This window comes from Mya arenaria, chromosome 8 (assembly GCF_026914265.1).
Source record: "Mya arenaria isolate MELC-2E11 chromosome 8, ASM2691426v1".
NCBI classification, from domain to species: domain Eukaryota; kingdom Metazoa; phylum Mollusca; class Bivalvia; order Myida; family Myidae; genus Mya; species Mya arenaria.
This window is the reverse complement of record NC_069129.1, coordinates 208,657-232,678: the sequence shown is the minus strand read 5'-3', so window position 1 is coordinate 232,678 and position 24,022 is coordinate 208,657. Positions and strand designations below refer to the sequence as shown.

Here is a 24,022-nt window from a genome sequence, read left to right as displayed (position 1 = left end):
ACATGTTACAGAAATAACATAACAAGTAAAGATGTAATTGCAATATGTAAATATCATGGGACAATTTTTGGCAAAAATTGTATGACTTAACTCGTTTTGGCTGTTATACCCTATGTTGGTGGTGAAAATGGATTTGCCATCCGTGACCATATTGCGCAGGCCTATTTTGGATAGGAACATTTCCTATTGGAAGGAAGCATGCAGCTGGTGCTATGTTGTTGTTTTGATGTAACAAAGTAAAGTTTATGTTACGTGTTCTATGCATTTCTGTTAACTGATCCACTTACCCTATTCGTCACAAACTAATGGAATTATGTCCATGTCATCCTTCCCCTTCAACTCTATCTGCAAAGCTTTAAACAGCTTCCTTTTCTCCCTAGACGTTGCGATCTTTTCCCTCAAAAGCTCCATCTCCAGCTCAACTTTTTTATTTTGTCCTTCGAACCATTCCAGTTGAGCTGTCTGCACCTTTTCCTGCAGAGATGTTCTGCAAGGATAACATGTTAATGAAAAAAAACATTAATTAAAGATGCACTCTTACTCCCAAAATAAGATTTACATCAATTAATAAAATTGTTTTATTATTCCAAAAAGGATGAATAAATGTCAAAAACAATGGTTCTTATGAAGGATATCGAGTTTAATTTGAAAGAAATGAGCATAAAACACAGTATTTCTACCTTATGAGACTATAGTGGACAACCGTAAATCTTTTAGCATTCACCAATCATTTAATATTTTTGCGCTTTCTGCTTTTAAATTCATGGTTATAAACTCTAAATCAGTAGTTAATATTTTCCATAAATGCATTATTTAGTTAGTAGTTTAAGGTTGATCAGTCAAAATCTTTGTTTGTTATACGTGTGTATGTATTGATTTTGAATAAGAGTGTCACTTTAAAATTTAAAATTATTGTATCTAATAACTAAATAAAACAACATTTGCAGCGTTGCCCATCTATTGCTTATTCAGCTTGTATTTGAAACCAAGGTTATTGAAGGTAGTATCATCTTCATATCTAGACGAAAACATTCAATGCGATAAATACAATGTTATTATGTCTATTCACGTCTTGTTGCATAAATATACAGCTACATATTTCATTCCAGAGTTCAAATAAGTTAGTATTCCATTTTAAAGTTAACAATTCCTTATATGTATAAAATTGCTTACTTCATTTTTTTCACTTGCTGATTACTCGAGGATTGCATTCTACTTTGGAATTCCTTGCCGGTGGACTGGCTTCCTCTGTCTAATTCTATCGTCTGATATGAGAAAGCAAATTAAGATATAGAATTAATACACATTGGATAGAATTATTGTTTTGTTTTACAAGTCATGATTTTGGCTTCGTATGTGTGTACCTTACTTTCAATGTAATAAAATATATATCTTGCAGCTGAGTTTGACAGTAAGTTATAACCCTAAATAACACCCATTTAATTATATATTTTATTTCAGAATTTGTTTCCTCCTTCAGCCTCTAAATCCATTAACATTTTTAATACAGCCTAGAAAATAATTTTAAATTTCTTACGTCCAAATCGAACACTGCACGTCTCTCTGCTTCTGACTGTAAATGTATAAAGCATACATCGAAGTGTACTATTTAAGAATAGGGTGTGATTACATGTTCACTCTTTAATGATCAATTGTTGATATATAATTCAATTTTAATTGCTAAAAATTAAGGTATTTAATTCATAAATGTATACATTATATCAACATGATAATTTACAATTGAATAAAATAAACATACATCTGATTCTGGTATGACTTGAATAACCACATCACCATTTGGCAGCTCATCGACCTTTAATTCTGAAAATATATGTTATGTTTATTTTTTAAAGTTACATCGATGATAGATGAAACAAAGTTAAATTGAAAGGATAAAATAAAATCCATTGCATCTAATGTGCTGTATCGAAGCAGTTCAATACTAATAACCGTCTCAAAATTTGGATTTTATTTATACAATGGGTTATGGTGACCCCATGTCAGGGCCTCAAATATCAAGGGAAGGCACTGTCATGAAATATAGAATTGCTTGATTATAATTTTAAATAAATAAATTAATAGATCTAAACAAAATGATATAAATGCTTGCAAAAGATACATTTAACATGTATCACATTTATTTGTTTACAACTGTTTGTGATTTAATGATTATTTCATCGTGTTAAAAGTTTGTGACATTCGAATTTTAATAACATAAACCGGTTAAACCATTCTACAATCAAGTGGCACATGAATCATGACAAAAGTCCGTTTTCGTCGATGCTATTGTCTATCTCAGATTATTATAAGACCTCTTATTGGGCATCACAATTATTAATATAATGTAAAGTAATGTAAAGTAGCTCGACTACCGTAAATTGGTCGTTTTAGGTGATACAACATGGCGGCGACCATGCAAAAAAGTTTATTGGAGCCTCTGGATGCGATTCGAACACATGAAATTGAAACGACAACTCGTTTTTTGTCATGGTCTTCGCTTAAAGGATTTGGAAATCTTGGTAATGGTTTTAATATTGCTCTAACTTCGAGTTTATAGACGAAAGTCAACAAAGGAGAAACACATTTTTGGTGTCTATCTTGAAAACAAATTATGAAAATTTTATAGTTGAAGCATAAAAAAGTGGTCTTATTTGTCATATTATCTATCATTCATGATCAACGCAGTTTCTCTTGTCTATCGTAAAATATTATTCTTGAAATGTTGAACTTTAGCTGTTTATCCAGATTTTTTCTTATTATCTATCGTAAAATATGTTGTTTTTTTAAATTTATGATAGACAATAAGAATTATTTATATTTTTCTTATTTGTCCTATAATTACATGAAAACACAAGTAGTAAGTTTCTTACAGTCAATCATGGTTTTTGCTTTACTGTAATTATGTATAATTTGTTTTCGTATTGTCTATCATAAAATATATTTATAAGATAATAATGAAAATAATTCCTGATAGACAGTAAGAAATATTTTTCATGATAGACAATAAGAAATATAAAAAAAAAAAATCTTATTGTCTATCATAAAATATACAGTTAGAAAAATATTTCATGATAGGCAATAGTAAAAACAATTCTTGATAGACAGTAAGAAATATTTTTCATGATAGACAATAAAAAATATATATTTCATGATAGACAATAAGAATATTTTTTCTTATTTATCATTTACATAAAAAATATTGTCTATCATAAAACATGGTTTTCTTAATTGTCTTTCCTAAACATATATATTTTATTTATTTTCTAATATAAAATGAATCTTTCATATTGGGATTAATCTTATCAATAAAAAAAATAGAAATGAACATTACTGTTCATTTAACTTTAACCATTGTTTATCTGCCATCATATGGCTTCAAGATAAGTTTAATGAATTTTATTATAATAATAAGGTAATAAGTGATACTGGTTATGAAAGTTTATCTTAAAAGCAGGGGAGAGTTCAGGAATAGACGTTAGAGAGGGCATACCTAAGGGGTGTACTCCGCTCCCCAAGAAAGGGCATACCTAAGGGGCGTACTCCGCTCCCCAAGAAAGGGCATACTCCGCTCCCCAAGAGAGGACATACCTAAGGGGCGTACCCCTCCCCCCAAGGGTCCGCTAGACGTAAGCAATTTGTGAAGACATCAGAAAGACATACAAGTGAACATAACACATCAGTGGCCTTCAAGTAGTGGTGATATTGACTTCATGGCATATCTTGCACATGTTCAAGGATTGCGTTCTGCTACAAGACTTGAGAAAATAACTTTTTTCTCAGTTTTATGGCATGTATGCTTTTCTTGTTTTCAACAAATATCACACGGATGATGGATACATTTTCACCAGTATTGGAAATTGTTGGAAGACGTGGAAACTGTTGTTTATATACGGATGAAGAAACATCAAGAGGACATAATTAAAGGAGGTTGCACTGTTTGAATTTGTTGTTTTTATGAGTTCACATCGCCTGCACATGATGGCATTTGAAAGGTGTAGTTTATTAATTTCCACTCCTTTGAGATAGAATGCAAACTTTGAAGACTTTAGTGATGGGGCATGTGCCGGGTGTGCCATCCCCCCTCCCACGGAAGCGTTTGTGTTAACTGTTGGTCATTGCAATTGCTCATTGATCTGTGATAGACTGCAGATTGTGAGCAGAAATTATTGATTGGCAATTGAAGCCAATTCTATTTCTTTCTCACTTACACTTGTTTGATCAATGTACTTTTCTTTATATTTTCAAAGAACATATTTGATGCAAAAATTAAAATATATCAATTGATTTTGTTAATATGTACCTTCAAATGTCCATAAAAGAAATGGTATATGATAGGGTTATTTTTGTATGACATACATAAATATCAATTAAAATATTTCTTTGATAGACACTAACAACTTCGTATTAAAAGGTACATATTATTGAGATGCGGACAACAGTTTCATAAACGTGATACTTTTAAGCCTAAAATCTGTTTGCTCAATAGCCTATTTCGTCAAGCTAAATAATCTGTGATAGACAACAGTTTCAACGTATTTATAAACGTTGCATTAAAATAGTTCATGATAGACTCCTAAAAAAGTATGGAATATACTATAATATAGTAATATTGCCATTGCTTTTATAACATAAAAGTAAAAAAAAATATCACGACAAAGATGAACGACATTAATAATTCTGATGGCCTCAAGCAGGTCCGATCATAATTTAGGATAGACAACTGGGCCAACAAGTTGGCAAGCGCTGGAAGAAAAAATCGCTTTACTGGATAATATTTGAAGCTGCGACACGTAGCATGTATTTGCAAAGGTATGAACTTATGTCATGGACAATTGACTATGGTAAATTATCATGACATCTTTTCATTATTCAAGGATTTGTCATATTCACACTCCACATGGAAACAAAATGGAGGTAGGAATTCCATTTTCTATTTTTAGAACATGTCGAGTTCATTTGTGTATCTTTTTAGCAGACGGAAATATTTTAATAAGCATTTGATAGTGTAGAAATATATCTGTAAATAAACATGATACTTAATGAATTAAGTAGTACTTGATGATTAAATCTATAAATAAACAATGAATTAAGAAGTCTTATACCCTTCTCTGCTGCAATTGTGGTTTCTAGCCCACCACGAATCCCACTGAAGCCTGGGTCTGCCTTATTGATGTTAATAAGGCGGAGCACCTCCTCGGGCGGTTTTTCAGATGGTGGTCCACCCCCTGTTTCCTTCAAATGCTTTCTTTGTTGCATTTCTGTTGACTTTGCAACCCGGTTCAAGTTGTGAAATTTGTTTCTCACATCTTTTCCTGTTCTTATCCCAACTCCAGCAAGTGAAACAGCACTTCCAATACAATCCCACATCTTTTGTTTCGCATCTTGTGATACCTTTGCGTTATTTAATTTGTCCTTTACTTTTTCATATTCAGTTATGAGAATTTCCCTCTCATATGCACTAAAGTTGCAACCTCTTTTCTTATTTTTTTCTGACAATGACAAAGTGTTGTCTGCTTGGGCAGCCATTATGTTTTTTTCAATGCATTGTGGGTAATACTTTATGCATTTAAATGCATTGTGGGAAAAAGCAAATGCATTATGGGTCAACCCCATTATACATTTGTCGCTTAAAATTTAGCGATATCGCTAAACTTTCTAGCGATATCGTTAAATAGTTTAACGATTATTAGTTAGCGATAGCGATAACAATAGTCTGAACAATCGGAATTTTAACAATTTGTTAGCAAGCGATACATAAAAAATGTAGCGATTGTTAATTTGACGATTCGCTAACTTTTAGCGACTTTCTGAACAATCGGGCCAATGTTTCACATTTTGCAATTTTAAACGTCATTTATAGTTCACATAGTGCAATTCTTAATCAATAATTAATGTAATTGACAATTTATTCAACAATTTAAAATAACAATGGAGCGTCCACTTCGTATCCTAAAGATAAACAAAACATGATTGAACTAAGAATTCAGTATATCTTATATCATGAATGTTCAAATATGCACACATGTGAGATCTGGACAACTAAAACGAACACAATAACATCATGTCACCGGAGTAGTTATTTCAAGTGAATGCTGTTATACCGAACTTCTTTCACAGCGGTTATTCAACAAATTCGTTTAATCTGCTGGTACATGTATATAGCATATCAAAGCGGGGACTCTTGATACTGAGGCGGAGGCTGTAAAAAATGTGGCGGACGGAAGGGGTCCATCTGGCTGTATGGAGGAGGGAGCACGGGGGCCGTCGGGAGCGGCGTGGACGTTCGCGGTCCTTGAGCGTGCGGCCGGCCGTCTGTATATGTATAGTTTGCTATGTTGAAATTCTGGTACGACGGTCTTGGCCCTCCGATCATTGAAACTGAATATAACAGAGTTTGATATTCGTCAACTTCTTAAACTTATACAAAAGCGTTTAATGTCATAGAAACATGATGAATTAAATTTTACTGACATCCTCTTTGTTCAGTTCACCTTTAAAATTGCTACACCATTTCATAATTTTTACTGATTCAATCATTTGTATCTTTAAATATTAGAAAAAAATATAGTTTATATCATTTAGGCTTAGTTTTAAATCTTGTTAAGTGAACGTACTTGCAAAGTCGCCATTAGATGGTTGTACAACCTGTCCAGGACGAAGCATTTTCTTCTTTGTAAGAAACAGTGCACAAAAAATACACAGACACAACCCCAACAGCACTCCGAACACGATCGCTGCAGCTTCCAGTGGTGACAGACTGTTCTCACTGAAATATACGTAAAGAATTGCGTCACTTTTGTTGGCGAAATGTAGTACTAAAATTCTCATTAGTTTTATGGTGCAGCGAAGGCGCACAAAATGCAATCACAAGACTTTTTTTATATTATGGCTGTTTATTATAATGTCTGCCCCGTTCTTTATTTTATTATATGCCTATCAAATTCCCTTTCCATATCCAACAGTGAAATTACAGCACGCCATATTGAAAAATACATATCATGAGACTGTCGTTTTCTGATTCCGTATCATGCGAGTACCGTGTTTAGTCTCGGAACTACTTTCGCGTTGCTAAAAATAGCGTGACAAAAAAACTCTAAATAAATTATCTAACTTTACTCATGCTCCAGAAGCATGTAAATATTCAAGAACATGTGTTGAAGAACCATGAGGATAAGCACGAAGCAGAGAACTCTTCAAATCTATCTATACAGCTACATCGTTTGCCATTTCGTAGTTCGTAAATTGTAGCATTATCCATGTTTATTATCATAAATATGAGCAGCTCGCCAATACAAAGAAGAAAGCGAATTCGCGCCATCGATAGAAATAGCAATAGACTCACGAACTTTCCTCAATTCTGCATTGACAAAAAATTCAACGAATATTTACTTCGTTCAAAAAATGGCCGCGTTATGTCTACAGGAAATGACGATTAGTGTATACTCGTAAAATAAGTACCGTGTTGTGTGTATTTATTTTTTTGCTGTGACATTTAATAATTGTTTTCATATTAGCAATTTGTTAATTTTGCTAAGACATACAATATTTTGTTCTTATTTTGCTTAATAAAGTGAATTCTGCGACTTCTGACTTCGTTTCGCTGTAATACTTAGCCTCCCTTAACTTTAATACACAAAACTACGTAACACATTCGAATTCATACGCGCATTTAACAGATGGCGGTAAATTTATATCAAATTGAAACCGAAAAAATAAAAAAAGGAATCATTAAATAGCCAGGTATATAATATATGGAATATTACGATAAAACGCTTTTCTGGTGACCTGCATCACGTTTCGTTCGATGAGTAAACATGTATACGTCTCGACTTGCAGTCTCGACAGATAACAGTTGCAGTAACCACACAGCCTCAATACTTTGTTGATTGGGTAGTACTGATATTTTGACACAAACACATATTCATTTTGTATTAAGACTCTTCTGGAAAATGCAAATGCTTTTTATTAGAAATCTGATAAAAACTTCCTTCGTAAAATTTGGGATTTTTAATTGAACCTCAAAAGTAAATAAACTGTTAATAAATGATTTGGTCCTTCAAACGACGTTCGCAGTGTGGAAGGCCATTGAGGCTATTTGCCCATGTCCGTCTACCCATATCACACGATTTTAAAATTATATAGCAATTATATTACCTGGCATTTGAAATAAGTGACAACAATATATAATAATTGATACATTCGGAAACGGCATTTAGTATGCCTTTAACAACAGTACTAGGTGTTCTGTGGGCAACGGGACCTATCGGCACTTTGTATGTTTTTTACAACAGTACTGAGATGTTCTGTGGGCAACGGGACCAACCAGCACTTGGTATATAGTTCACAGCAGTACTGAGGTGTTCTGTGAGCTGTGGGACCAACCAGCACTTGGTATATAGTCCACAGCAGTACTGAGGTGTTCTGTGAGCTCTGGGACCAACCAGCACTTGGTATATAGTTCACAGCAGTACTGATGTGTTCTGTGAGCTGTGGGACCAACCAGCACTTGGTATATAGTTCACAGCAGTACTGAGGTGTTCTGTGAGCTATGGGACCAACCAGCACTTGGTATATAGTTCACAGCAGTACTGAGGTGTTCTGTGAGCTATGGGACCAACCAGCACTTGGTATATAGTTCACAGCAGTACTGAGGTGTTCTGTGAGCTATGGGACCAACCAGCACTTGGTATATAGTTCACAGCAGTACTGAGGTGTTCTGTGAGCTGTGGGACCAACCAGCACTTGGTATATAGTTCACAGCAGTACTGAGGTGTTCTGTGAGCTGTGGGACCAACCAGCACTTGGTATATAGTCCACAGCAGTACTGATGTGTTCTGTGAGCTGTGGGACCAACCAGCACTTGGTATATAGTCCACAGCAGTACTGAGGTGTTCTGTGAGCTGTGGGACCAACCAGCACTTGGGACCAACCAGCACTTGGTATATAGTTCACAGCAGTACTGAGGTGTTCTGTGAGCTGTGGGACCAACCAGCACTTGGTATATAGTTCACAGCAGTACTGAGGTGTTCTGTGAGCTGTGGGACCAACCAGCACTTGGTATATAGTCCACAGCAGTACTGAGGTGTTCTGTGAGCTGTGGGACCAACCAGCACTTGGTATATAGTCCACAGCAGTACTGAGGTGTTCTGTGAGCTGTGGGACCAACCAGCACTTGGTATATAGTCCACAGCAGTACTGAGGTGTTCTGTGAGCTATGGGACCAACCAGCACTTGGTATATAGTCCACAGCAGTACTGAGGTGTTCTGTGAGCTATGGGACCAACCAGCACTTGGTATATAGTCCACAGCAGTACTGAGGTGTTCTGTGAGCTATGGGACCAACCAGCACTTGGTATATAGTCCACAGCAGTACTGAGGTGTTCTGTGAGCTATGGGACCAACCAGCACTTGGTATATAGTCCACAGCAGTACTGAGGTGTTCTGTGAGCTATGGGACCAACCAGCACTTGGTATATAGTCCACAGCAGTACTGAGGTGTTCTGTGAGCTATGGGACCAGCCAGCACTTGGTATATAGTCCACAGCAGTACTGAAGTGTTCTGTGAGCTATGGGACCAACCAGCACTTGGTATATAGTCCACAGCAGTACTGAGGTGTTCTGTGAGCTGTGGGACCAACCAGCACTTGGTATATAGTCCACAGCAGTACTGATGTGTTCTGTGAGCTGTGGGACCAACCAGCACTTGGTATATAGTTCACAGCAGTACTGAGGTGTTCTGTGAGCTGTGGGACCAACCAGCACTTGGTATATAGTTCACAGCAGTACTGAGGTGTTCTGTGAGCTGTGGGACCAACCAGCACTTGGTATATAGTTCACAGCAGTACTGATGTGTTCTGTGAGCTGTGGGACCAACCAGCACTTGGTATATAGTTCACAGCAGTACTGAGGTGTTCTGTGAGCTGAGGGACCAACCAGCACTTGGTATATAGTTCACAGCAGTACTGAGGTGTTCTGTGAGCTGAGGGACCAACCAGCACTTGGTATATAGTTCACAGCAGTACTGATGTGTTTTGTGAGCTGTGGGACCAAACAGCACTTGGTATATAGTTCACAGCAGTACTGAGGTGTTCTGTGAGCTGAGGGACCAACCAGCACTTGGTATATAGTTCACAGCAGTACTGAGGTGTTCTGTGAGCAACGGGACCTAACAGCACTTGGTATATAGTTCACAGCATTACTTGGGTGTTCTGTGAGCAACAGGACCTACCATCACTTGGTATATAGTCCACAGCAGTACTGAGGTGTTATGTGAGCTATGGGACCAACCAGCACTTGGTATATAGTTCACAGCAGTACTGAGGTGTTCTGTGAGCTATGGGACCAACCAGCACTTGGTATATAGTTCACAGCAGTACTGAAGTGTTCTGTGAGCTGTGGGACCAACCAGCACTTGGTATATAGTCCACAGCAGTACTGAGGTGTTATGTGAGCTATGGGACCAACCAGCACTTGGTATATAGTTCACAGCAGTACTGAGGTGTTCTGTGAGCTGTGGGACCAACCAGCACTTGGTATATAGTCCACAGCAGTACTGAGGTGTTCTGTGAGCTATGGGACCAACCAGCACTTGGTATATAGTCCACAGCAGTACTGAGGTGTTCTGTGAGCTATGGGACCAACCAGCACTTGGTATATAGTTCACAGCAGTACTGAGGTGTTCTGTGAGCTGAGGGACCAACCAGCACTTGGTATATAGTTCACAGCAGTACTGATGTGTTCTGTGAGCAACGGGACCTAACAGCACTTGGTATATAGTTCACAGCAGTACTGATGTGTTCTGTGAGCAACAGGACCTACCATCACTTGGTATATAAATCACAGAAGTACTGAGGTGTTCTGTGAGCAGCGGGAGCTAACAGCATTTGGTATATAGTTCACAGCAGTACTTAGGTGATTTGTGAGTAACTGGACCTAACAGCACTTGGTATATACATGTAGTTCACACTAGTTCGTGTGTGTTCTGTGAGCAACGGCACCTATCGGCACTTTGTTTGGTTTTTACAACATTGTTTAATTGTTCTGTGAGCAACGGGACCTATCGGCACTTTGTATGGTTTTAGAAACAGTAATTAGGCCTTTTGTGATCAACGGAACCTATCGGCACTTTGTTTGGTCTTTACAGCAGTGTTTTATTGTTCTGTGAGCAACGGGACCTATCGGCACTTTGTATGGTTTAAACACCAGTACTAAGGCCTTCTGTGAGCTACTGGTTCTATCCACACTTTGTATGGTTTTAACAACAGTATTTAAATAGTTCTGTGAGCAACGAGACCTTCGCTTAGTTATCTAAACAGTAGGCGCTCTGGTAACAGCGGAACCTACCAGCACTGTGTGTTGTGTTCACAACAGTAGGAGCCTGCCTCGCAGTACGTGTAGGGGCCCGTCCCTTCATGGATGGTACAGATGTCAGTAGAGTGAACGCCCGCGCCTGAATCAAAACGTTGTTTGTAGAATTGATATAATATTCATATGAAGGAACTGTAGTTTTTAAAACAATTTCCCAAAAGAAACGACATATACTATCGAATTATCATCTTGTCATTGTTTTGACTAGTGAATATCAGAATAATAGTTGGGTTTTTTATATGCTATATAGTTGGTCGCTATTAATATAGTTATGGACACATCTCATATACAAAATTTGATTTTAAGTGTTTCTTGCAATACATTCAATGTTTTAACATCTACCCGTTCAAAAAAGGTGTCATTGGTGTAAAAATGGAAAAATATTATTTTTACTACAACTGACAGCTTTCCAGAATGGCGCCGATTTTGAAAGAGCATCATTCTTGAACTCGATTAGATCGCAATGAGCAAGGGATAGGACGACGCTGTTTAAAAAAAAAAAGTATAATAAAGAAATACCAGTTATTGAAACAATTTTGACATGCCGTGCTGTTGAGCGAAGGAATTCACTATTACGGTGATAAAGAGTTGTTTTCCATTCAAATGTAAGAATTTGCTAAAATATATAAATGTAAAATTGACCTCGATGTAAAACTAGTCAAAGGGTAAAAAATGTCATTTGTTTTCCCGCTTATGCAGACAAAACCCATCCTCGGCACCTCAAGCATATTCATAACTGAATTGTTGTGAACATGCTGGGGTGCCGAGGATGTCAATATTATCCAATTATAAACAACTATGAAATGTAACATACCTTTAAAAAGCAGTAATACCGTTGAAGTTTTAAATAAACTACATATATCCATCTTTCATTATTGAGTCATGAATTTAATATAGACACTGTTTGTTTTTCTAATATATTGTTTATCGTTTTTGTATTTTCGTATTTTTTTCTATATATCACTATAATTTCTACATGAACGTTTAGTACAATAAAATTGTGCATGCTTAAACGATTACTATAAATACACAGAAAAGCATTAATTTTATTTAATCTTACAGAGTACAATGTCTGATGACATCACAACACATATTGTTCGCACCCGGACAGCGATATCAACCGAATCATCCGTACTTGTCCACTCTTGCAGGCTTGGTCACTGTAGCGTAGCAACAGGGTCATTTTAGAATTCAGTTTGTGATGGCGTGCTGCTATCTCTAATGATTAACTCTTAAATACACTAACTAAAGAATGCTGGTATTAGTTTGAGAACCCGGCGATCGCAGACAATACTCGTTACACAATGCATAAATAAAAGAAGTCTGCGTTTTTAAGGAAGCTTTTTCTAGTTTAGTAGAACTCAAACCAGGGACGGGAACAAACTCAGATTTCAAAACAACCCTTTTTTATGGGAAAATAAGACCTCAACCCGATGTTGACCAATTCAAAGTGTGAATATCTTGAGAAGTGTATTCGATTCAGTGACAATATCAACCAAGTTTCATGTGAATATCTTGAGACATGTATTCGATTTAGTGACAATATTAACCAAGTTTCAAGTCAATATCTTGGGAAATGTATTAGAGTAATTAACAATGTTAACCAGGTTTCATGTGAATATTTTAATAATGTATTCGATTTAGTGACAATGTTAACCAAGTTTCAAGTCAATATCTTGTGAAATGTATTCAAGTAATTGACAATGTTAACCAAGTTTCATGTGAATATCTTAATAATGTATTCGATTTAGTGACAATGTTAACCAAGTTTCAAGTCAATATCTTGGGAAATGTATGGAGTAATTAACAATGTTAACAGTTTTCATGTAAATATCTTGAGAAATGTATTCTGAGTAATTGACAATGTTAACCAAGTTCATGTGAATATCTTGAGAAATGATTAAGTGACAATTGAAACCATGTTTCGAGTGAATATCTTAGGAAATGTATTCCAAGTAATTGTCAATGTAAACCCAAGTTTCATGTCAATACCTTGTGAAATGTATTAGAGTTATTGACAAAGTTTCCATGTGAATATCTTGAGAATATATTTGAGTTATTTACTAAATTAAAAAAAAAATCATGTAAATATCTTGAGAAATGTATTCGAGTTGTTGACAATGTTAAACTCTAACCCAATGCCGACAGCGACACAAAGGCTATCAAAGTAACGAACATATTTTGTTGCAAAAAAGAACGAGCTAAAGAGTATCCTCATCAGCCAGCCACAGCTAAGGGAAAATAAAGCTTCATTGGAAGCTGTCTGTATGAACTAACTCAACCGTAGAGTGCTCGTCATTACAACAATTCACACAGATTGGTAAGAAATTTATTGCTTACATTGAAATACATGACACTTTTACAGTACACAAAGAACGACACCAAATGCATACAAAACGAATGTACACTTGTTGTTTATGAAACAATTATTACTTGTTCGGTACAAATACTGAAACATGGAAATATGGTAATAAATGTTGACATCAAACAGAATCATGACATTAAAATGAGAGTTTAAAAGGATGAATTAGCCATAACTAAATGTATGATGATGGCAAAACACATACGAATGATCATTAAAAACATATGCAGTACATACCAGATACATAATATGAGAAACTCTAAATGTTTCATGTATTTGCAATGTGACATATACGATGGATGCTGAAATCCTTTTTATAACATACAAACTATATGCCACCAGTGTACGAATAATGGAAACATCTTACTTTACTCATAATTTATTAAATGGTTGACATAAAACCAACATTACATTAAGGCACCTATTTACAACACATATAAATTCAATTGATTCACAAAATTGGTATCCTGCAAAAAGTATCAATCAGACCTTCAAAATACATTTTAGTTCAGCAGAAACTTTGCATAATAAATCTCACTTAAAATTTCAAGCTGGAAAGGGGTAAAACTGAAAAATAATTACTTTGAATGCCTTAATGCAACATTAAAATCCTACAGGGGAATCCCTAATGGCAAGTAAAAGCTAGCAAATTAAGAAATGCAAATAATTTTGTAAAAGCCACACCTATTGTATGGTAAAAAAGTTTCATTAATTAACTGTTAATACCAGGGCAAAAACTCTAGAAGCTAAAGCAACTGAATTAAACACAATTAATGGTGCTGTAGGTTTTGATTAGTCCCTGGCCGGCAGGTTTCAAATGGGCAGTAATTATTTTGGAATTGGATTAACATTTGATTATACGGCAAACTATAAGACTAACATTTAACATTTTGGTGTATGACTGAATAAAACAATGTATTTTGTAATGTTTAAAAATAAAACATAAAAAATCATGTACACCAAGTATGCCAATGCATGTATACAACCTGATTAAGAAGGGTACAATCTGAGTATCAAAACTTTTATGCACAAGCTATCTACTGGAATCAAGTAATTAAGTACACCATATGACCTCTTAGTGTGATAATACTTCAAGTAAATACAACAGTGATACAGGTATTGCTTGCTAACAACAATTCTTTCAAAACAAGAAATTAAAGAATTGAGTTTGGCCACATTCTTTTAAAATGCTTAAATTGCAAGAATCTAAGAAGGAAAAAGGTACAATTATACATATATATATATCAATACAATATTTATTTCTCTCATTTATTTAGTCTTTTAGGAGTATAATATGCACTTCATTCAGAAAATTATGATCACCTCACAAAGCCTGCATATGACTTTTCCATAAAAACTACTATTCTTAAAAGCTGTACAAAACCTAAGTAAAACCATTCTCAAAATACTCTAAAAGTTCATAATTAAGATACAAAAAATAGAATTGAATACTTTATGGTCAAAGAGGTTTAGATCCAAAGCAGGACAATGCAAGACAATTATTAAAACTAACTAATAAAACAAGTGACAGTGAGTAGGATAACATCCTGTCAACATGATGATTGAATAAAGACATGGTTTGCTGCCTTTTATACAACAGTGGGTGCCACCGGACCGGGCACACACACCACCTGAATGGCTGTAGGTGCCAGGCCGCCCTCTAGCTGCTCTTTGGCATCAGCGACGTCAGCCATGTCCAGATGCCCACAAAGAAGCCAACAAATGCAGCCCAGCCCTTCTCAAAGCTGAAACAAACACAACATTTTGTTCAATGCAATTTTTAATACTTTAATGCAACACATTTTGACAAATGCCAATCTTCAACACTATAAGCATCCAGTGCAGAAGGATGCAAACAGACTGTCATTTTTAGGACAATCTCATCAGATTCCTTTAAAAGAAATCATCTACAAGCTTTGAGAGTTAGTGTTTCTTCCTTGTGATCATGATAAACCTTCAAGTATGGATATGAAGTCAGGGGGTGGGTCTTGCACACAACTTGTAAGTAATAAGTTATTCTAAAATCCCTCTCTGCATGACAAAGTTACAGCTCAAGCTGTGGGTCTTGCACATGAAATGTCATCTTTATGTATAATGTACCAAACACAAGTGCTTAATAAGTTTAAATTCCCTCACTACATGACAATGTTACAGCCTGGACAACAAGTGTATTCTTATGTGCATATATGCAGTATTCCATTATGATTAAACTGCAATTGTGACCTTGAACTTTGAGATTGGGGGGGGGGATTGAATTTATTCTATCTTGAACTAAATATTAACAAATAATATGCTCTGTTCCCATTTATCCATCATAAATCACATTTCTCTGAAACTTGTAGGAATAATATAATATTTACAATTATATATTCAACTCCATTGTGCTGAAGTTATGTGAAGATCATTTTATAACTTTTTATGTTGTAAAAACAAGTTTCAAAACTTCAGTCAGGGAACTTTTAAGTCAGCTTGCATGTTCTTAAAACCACAATACAAATCCTAACTGTTACGCCTATCAAAAATATGGTAAAGATTAACTTTTAAAGAAAGGAAGGAAACCCTTCAGACCTCTCAAATGTTTTGGCTAATTTAAAAGCCAAGAATTTTGGAAAAAACTTTATCAAAACTGGTGCCACATCACTTACTCAACTTTATCCTGGACAATGAAGCTAAGAATGATGATGGCAATGGTTGTGAACACCACGATGGCCGGATAGTCGGACCTGACAATGCCACATGTGCAGTTACACATGTTTTTCCAGCAGCCGCACAATCTACCCATGATTCCCAATGGCTCTTTCTGGGGGGCTACAGAATCCGTGCGTGTGGATGATGTGTGCACCTCAGTGCTCCTCGTCACCTGAGAGATTTTTTGGCTTGTAGATGGAGTGAGTAGAGATTTCTGCAGCAAAGAAATGCATGAAATTAAATATGCAACCATTGATATATGCAACCATTGATTTTAGAATAAATACTTAATGTTGATTATATTTTCCTATAAATGAAAAAACAACTTGATATGTGATATATATTATATATAAACAAATGCACCAATTTTTGCATGGCAGTTAAATGACAAAATAACATGAGTTTCAGGAAACTTTATTTAATAATTTACATTAAAAAGTATTCATTTTATGGAGTAAAAAAACTTGTGTGGTTGCATTCCTACTCACAGTGACAGTCTCTGTTGTTGTTGCTCTCCTGCCTGGTGAGGTTGTGACTGTTTCGGTCTTTGTCTCCTGTACAGTGGGTGTTTTTGTTACTGTAGTTGTAGACCTTCGACTGGACCTGGATGGTGACGCCGCCTTCTTCCCGCGGGCCGGTGATTTGCTCGAGGTCCTGCTGCGTGAACGACTTCTAGATCTTGATCGAGATTTTGACTTTCTTCCACTCTTCTTCTTTGGAGACTGAAATGCAAACTTGTATCAATAAATTTGATCACCAATTATACGAATTTCTTTGAGCAGTACAACAGTCTTGAACTTAGCTAATAGATTTAAAATAAACAATGAGTGTTAGTTACCAGTTGTTGTTTTTTTGGCAAAAAAATCAACTCTCTAACCCTTTGATTTGAAAAATAAGCCAGTTGTCCAAATTTTTTGAAAAAAAGGTCATTACAGATAAAAGTTCACCAAAGTAACAAAGAATACATCAGACATTTTATACCAAATAAAAAAATAAGTTGTAGACTATTCAATGTCTGGATTATAATATCATTTGCTGGTATGGTATGCAGTGTACGCTGGACATTTTGTCTGACGTCTTTATAGTTTACGCAGAACATTTTCATGTTACGTAGGACATTTTTCAGAAAGCATGTTTTGATTTATACAATATCTGCAGGATATTTTTTCCGATATGTGGTCATAATGTAGCCAAGGCCTACCGATTTTCCACTACTCAAAGAAGTGCCTTGTTACTTTCGAAGGATTTACTTTTTCACTATCAGACTGTTTTCTTTTCCTACTACCGGGTTTAGCCCCATTTATATATTTTAACCCCAACATATTTGTTGACATCACCCAAGAGACTAATAACGATACTATGACCTCATTCACCATGACGCTAGAATCTCTCGTGACAGCCAGTTTAAAGTGCGGAACTGAGTTATTACACTGCAATTTTGGAGTAAAATTTCGTCCCATCGAAAATGTACCATTAATTGCTTTTAAACAAACACAGTTTATTAAACTAACCCATGTTAATACATGTTCATTATCCTGACCTGATATCAAAAAACTGGCATAGTTTAAACAGGGATGATAACAGAGCCAAGTTGCCAATTCTGAAAATGTCTGCGTGGGGTTCAGGGGGCCGCTCAAGGCCCCCGATGGGTCCAGGGCAAAGCCCTGGTGGGGGGACATGGGGGGCGAAGCCCCCCGAAGCTTTCCGTATTTCAGGGATTCTAATACCCTTTTTTGCCTTAGAATAGTGTTCAAGGAGTACATCTTTCGGTTTGGTAGATAAAATTATGTTCAACAGGAGACATCCACAATCAGAACAATTATCAGGAATCTTAGCAGTGAAGTTTAACACAGTTGTCTTTAAACAAAGTTAAATTTACTCTTTTTACCTGAAGTCACAGGCATTAGACATGTACCTGACATTTTGGTTCAGTTGTCCACTTCCCATAAAACTCAACTGGCTATGATCAAATGCCTGTGTATGAACAGTCTACACTGTGGGATGTTTGATTTATAATAATGAACAACGTATCAATTATCATGCTTGCAAATGTTTATTGTAAAAGTGTTATTTATTCAATTTTTATGTATCATAAGAGTATTTATTCCATTTTCTGCACATTTGATGAGAATATAATGTTATTAATTATTATATATATTATTACAAGTAATATCCAAACGGGACTTAAATGCTTTGGCAGCGTAGCTGTTGTGGACATGGTGGACTTTGACGTATTCTGGTCCCCAAGCCAGATTTTTTCCCCTCATGGTGTTACATGAGTCCAGTAGCACACAAACTAGATTGTCCCACAGCAGTTCAAGTCTCTCAAACAGGCTTTCAAATTCTATGAAAATTGATTCAGAATCAGCCCTTGTGATTTTTAAGGAGGCCAAATGTCTCAACACTATTTCTTATTCTATGCCAGAAAAATAGCTGCAACAGTTTTCTCAGTGTTTGTGTTTGTTGACTTGTCTTAGTTGAAACAAAACCGAGATCCATTAAATCCTCCACATGTTCATCATTGAAATGGCTAGCCACTCCATAAGTCATCTTGTATGATGCTGTACACCTTTGAATTTTAATTCGCTGAGAGCTTTTGTATCTTTGGCAAGTGTCTTAAGTAAGACACACTACTGTGGTGCCAGGGAGCATGTTCAGCCATAAATCCAAGTATCATGGCCTCTGGATTCAATTGTCAGTCATTGACAGGAATAACTGGATGCACTGGCTGAGGTGTCTGTTCATCCATGACTTTTGTAACCATACAGGTAAACATACCTGGAAATACAAATTACAACAAAAGAATTTAAATCTCACTCAAACTGGGTCCTCAAGAAGTTTTGTTGAACTGTCTCAAATAGAAAATTTAAATAAAATGACTGCCTCTACGTAATATATATTACTACTACAAATTTTTTATTAAATTTGAACCAAATCAATTTTCATTTGAACCTCCCATTACGGTCAACAATGCTCCAAACATTATGAGAATATTAAAAAACGGTTTACAGCGTAAACTTCAATCGGCCAAATAAAATTTGTAAAATAAAAATCGATTATTATGACACAATCCGAATCGGGATGTCCGAAATAATGCTACATGCGCAAATTCATTCTCAGTTTGATCAATTTCTATTAACTCAAAAAGAAACGTTTCGGGAATTTCTCTTAAAAATAAATGGCAAATATACCCTTAAAATCGACGAATCGATGTTTTTAGAAGTTGGTGGTGGTCGTTTTTTTTTCCAATTTTCCAATACCCGTTTATTTGTCTTCGTCGTCTGTCATATCCGGATACGACCATCCGGATACTGTCTTCTAGTCCCATCGGTAATTTCCGTAATCACCGGATGCTATCTTAACCAATCATATAGCTCGATTGCCAAGACGTAATTAGGTTCGTTAATTTCCGGCTTTACACTTCCGGAAAACTCACCTTTCGTACCCATATTGTTCGAACTGAGCTCGAATCGCTCCCTGTACCCCTCCCCCCTAGAAAAAACTCAACGGATTTACATTAATCTCAAAATCGATCCGTGAGGACTTAAATCCAGAATTCCGGATTAATCCGGAATTTTATCATCCCTGTTTAAAATTAATTTGGCAATACTGGTTTACGTGGCAAATTACATCAAAATACGTCTTTTCAGGAAATTCCGGGAAGCCGCATTTTAGTTCCATCTGTTGCGCATCCGGTTAAAATGACAGTTGTCAAAGGTTTCATTCGAGAATAATATTTCAACTTTGGATATCAGTTTAACCCTGACATAAACGTCGGACAATTCTGTCCTACGTTCTTTGAAGATACGGCAGACAGTTCTACTGGCAATGTCCGACGTGTTTTCGCGTACACTGTGGTATGTATGAGCCAGACATTAGGTGACCGTGACATTAAATGGTGGCTTTTATGCAAAGGCTGTAAAAACATGCAAACAGAAGTCAATTTACAAAAATGGCCAACAAAAATGGTAATCTACAAGATTACATACAGATAGCTTTGCTTTGAAGGCAGCCAGAGCCTGGACTGCATTTTGCAAGTTTTTCAGTGGCTCCCAGGAATCTTCATCTTTACCATAGTTCTTCCACCTGATGAGGTACTCCAGGCCTTTACGGCTCTTTCGCTCACCTAGTATCTCTGCAACCTGAAAGAGATGAGATAATGAAACAAGTTTTGGCTTCCATAACTGTACATTTTGTTACCGGTAATAATTTTTTACTATGATTGATACCTAAAATTCTGGCTATACTAGCATATTTAGTAAACTCAAGAACCAATCTGGTGAATAACTATTATGAGTTTAACATGTGTCTCAAGTAACTATGAACAATTCTGAAATAAGTTAGTTTGAACTTTGAAAATGAGCTATACATTTATCACGTCTATGATGTTAAAAATATTTTAAGAAAAACTGTGTTTTTTATACCTGAAATAGGGTTGAAATTACATCCCATTTACAATTCCAAAAACAAAAGCTGTCATAAGACAGGGCACTAGACTATATGCATTTGTCTTAAAAATGAATACAATAATGATGTAATATATGCCTGTCAAAAGCAATAAAAAAAAAGTCAAATTAAATAAGAAATGCCCCTATGTAAATAAACCAGGTTTTCAATGATTGACAGATGAACTTCAGCCTTTGTTGTGAGATTCAGTTTCAACTGTTTTTCTTTTCAATTTTTAGTTACAATGACCTTGACCCTAGAGACCCAAAATGCAATCCCATGGATGTCCTCCATAAACTCTTCCTACATAACAATTTTGGTCACTATATGTCAAACCTAACTTAAATTATTTGGTAACATAGACAGTTTTAGGCCCACCTAAGCCATTCTAATAACCAGATTTCACTTAAAGCAATTTCAATCTACTTTTTGTAAGACATGCGCAAAAGTTGCATGTCAGTCAGCATTAAACATGTTTGAGGGGGGATTTTTTTGTAGTTCCCAAACTTCTCCATTGTTTCGTAATTTGCATTTTCAGTGTTGAGTCTGTGCAAATTGACCTATTATGTAAGAATTGGAGCAGCAACTATCCTAAACGTTACATTTTTCTTGTAGCCTCACCTTTCTGACAGTATAAACAATTGTTTTTTTTTCATTTACAATTCGAAAAACATGGCATTCATGAGGGCAATGTGGTTTTGGGGTTTCCACAGATTAAGCTTATAAGTAACTACTTAAAGAATAATGTTAGTAATAATAGCAAATGAAGGGCCATATTTCAGTGTCAAACTCAGTGATGATATCCTGTACATTCTATCAAGCAATTCACTTTACTTAAGTCTAAAATAATAGACGTGTTATATGGGATTCTTCCAATCACTAACATCTAAACGGGTTTTAGACCCGGGGGGGGGGGGGGGGGGGGGGGGAATTGTTACGATTATATTTAATTTATGAGGTCTATCTCGAAGCTTGTCGGAGGTGGCAGAGTTATTACGATTGGGTCGAGTTGTTCTGCTTGGCATAATTGTTGTCTGTGTCAGTCAATTTTCGTTTTTTAATGCATTTCATGCTTGTTTTGTGCCAAATAGCTTTGCACTTAGATGGTAAAATATGAATATAAATGTCCATTTCAAATATAAAATTCTTCACTTACCATATCAATATTTTTCAAACCCACCCGCTTTTTGCACAAACCCGTTTAGACGTTAGGGATTGGAAGAATCCCATATAACATGTCTATTATTTTAGACTAGTACTAGCCCACACACATTACACTAACATTATCTGGTAATATTTCTTGTTTTTATGATATGTTATAGACGCAATTTGCTTTAATCTGGAATCCTAATCGGAATAACTACCCACTTTTGGTACAAAACAATTTGTACGTGAAGGATTTGCCATTCAAAAATCGTAAAAAAAATCTGTCAACGTACAAATATTTGGACTACACTTTACTATGACCTTTTTAAAGCTGATGGTAACAGTTTGTCAAATTAAGAATGTTGAAATCAATGTTCACCATACTAAATACCATTTAAATAAAACTTTAAAAAAGCTCTCCCACAGCGCTACTAGAACCCCTCCCCCCGTAGATATATGCCAGAAGTGGCCCTTCTACATAACAGAACAGATACAGACTTTCGCTTTGGGTTTTCCATTCAACATTGTTTACAAACAACGCGTTACCCCACCCAGCACACCATTTTATTAAATGTAACTTTGATCATTCATCCAGAGCAATTTATTAATGGCCATACTATTAATATAATAACGCTCAATATTACTGACGAAATGCAATTAGTTAAAATCGGTAAGTATTGTGAAAAACATCGTTAATATTTACCTCCAATTCGCTTTCAGATGCCGACATTTTGAATTACCACACTCCCGTGAGCCTTCGCGCTCCTCGTAAAAACAGACGCCGAAGTATGCGTGGCTACACTAAACTAATAAACGACTGAAACTATTTGTTATAACAGAAGATTATACCAGAAAAGTTGAATAAGAAAATGTGCTCTTTTTGTAACGATGTTAATTAAAAGATTAAAAAATATATGTGTACAACTCATTCTAAAGAATACTACAGTTTGTTAAATAAGTTTTATAGTGATAAGAAAGGAATAATATCAAATATGTATAGCTTATATAGCATTTTATGATCACTGTGTTAAGTTAAACCATACCGTACGTAGACTTCGATATCCTATCTTGTAATAATGCTACGTTAAATGATCCATTTGGTTTTATGGAAGATAAAAAGTCTATAGCTAGTCTTAATAATAATAATAATAATAATAATAATAATAATAATAATAATAATAATATATAATCTGTATTCGATAATATTATAAATGAATATCTAAAATAGTGAAATAGAGATGAATATATATAGAATTAATTTGTTAGCTGTTTAAAATTATTCTTGATTCTGGAATATTTCCTGAAGTGTGGAGTAAAGGTATTATTTTACCTATTTTTAAAATTAAAAGGCAATATAAATGATCCGGATAACTATCGTGACATTATCATTTTGAGCTGCTCTGGTGTTTTTCTTCTATCTTAAACTATGGACTGAACTGTTTTCTAGAAGACAATAATATGCTTTGTAAAGAACAAGCTGGGTATTGAAAAGGCTGTAGTACAGTTGACTATATATTTTTTATTGAAGTTGATTATAGAGTTTTATTTATATATGCTTAAGAAGAAAAAACGATCTGTGATTTTATTGATTACAAGAAAGCGTTTGACTGTGTTAATAAATTGGCTCTTTGGCGTAAGTTGATGAGCAAAAATATATATAAATGGAAAATTTCTTTCCAGAATTATGCATTGTATGCATTTTGAAGCTAAATATTCTGTTAAAGTAGATGATGTATGTCAAACTTATTTGCATGGCTATGCGGGGATAAGACAAGGTGATTTTTTGTCAGTAATTGTTAAACACATATGTGGTGAAATAAAATGAATTATAATTAAAAGTGTGGGACTAAGTTAACAATTTGGTTTACGGCTGATCTTCTTGTCACATTTAAATTACTTGTAGCGTTGTCGGAAGCATTAATGTGCAAAGTAATGTACAAAGATGTGATTGTTCCAGTGAAAGGATCAATCCCTAACAACAAACCCACACAAAAACGTCAGGCCACTACACCC

The 24,022-nt window shown here is 35.4% G+C and overlaps 3 protein-coding genes across 3 annotated transcripts; all 3 read right to left on the bottom strand.

The window, feature by feature from the left end:
- LOC128242112 (uncharacterized) lies at nt 1-5,530 on the bottom strand. The gene is made up of 5 exons (XM_052959154.1): nt 5,103-5,530; nt 1,760-1,821; nt 1,538-1,573; nt 1,174-1,265; nt 1-487 (listed from the first exon to the last, which is right to left on the bottom strand). The coding sequence occupies exons 1-5, from the start codon at nt 5,524-5,526 to the stop codon at nt 289-291; spliced, it is 813 nt and encodes a 270-aa protein (XP_052815114.1). The 5' UTR covers nt 5,527-5,530; the 3' UTR covers nt 1-288.
- A 504-nt stretch (nt 5,531-6,034) lies between these two features.
- Nucleotides 6,035-12,260, bottom strand: LOC128242713 (uncharacterized). Its single transcript, XM_052959973.1, has 4 exons — nt 12,182-12,260; nt 11,344-11,449; nt 6,615-6,766; nt 6,035-6,378 (listed from the first exon to the last, which is right to left on the bottom strand). Exons 1-4 carry the CDS (start codon nt 12,231-12,233, stop codon nt 6,167-6,169), a joined length of 522 nt encoding a protein of 173 aa, XP_052815933.1. The 5' UTR covers nt 12,234-12,260; the 3' UTR covers nt 6,035-6,166.
- Nucleotides 12,261-13,682: 1,422 nt separating this feature from the next.
- On the bottom strand, nt 13,683-22,820 carry LOC128243926 (serine/arginine-rich splicing factor 2-like). The gene is made up of 5 exons (XM_052961938.1): nt 22,713-22,820; nt 20,407-20,559; nt 16,906-17,139; nt 16,375-16,631; nt 13,683-15,474 (listed from the first exon to the last, which is right to left on the bottom strand). Exons 1-5 carry the CDS (start codon nt 22,737-22,739, stop codon nt 15,390-15,392), a joined length of 756 nt encoding a protein of 251 aa, XP_052817898.1. The 5' UTR covers nt 22,740-22,820; the 3' UTR covers nt 13,683-15,389.
- Nucleotides 22,821-24,022: the final 1,202 nt, after the last annotated feature.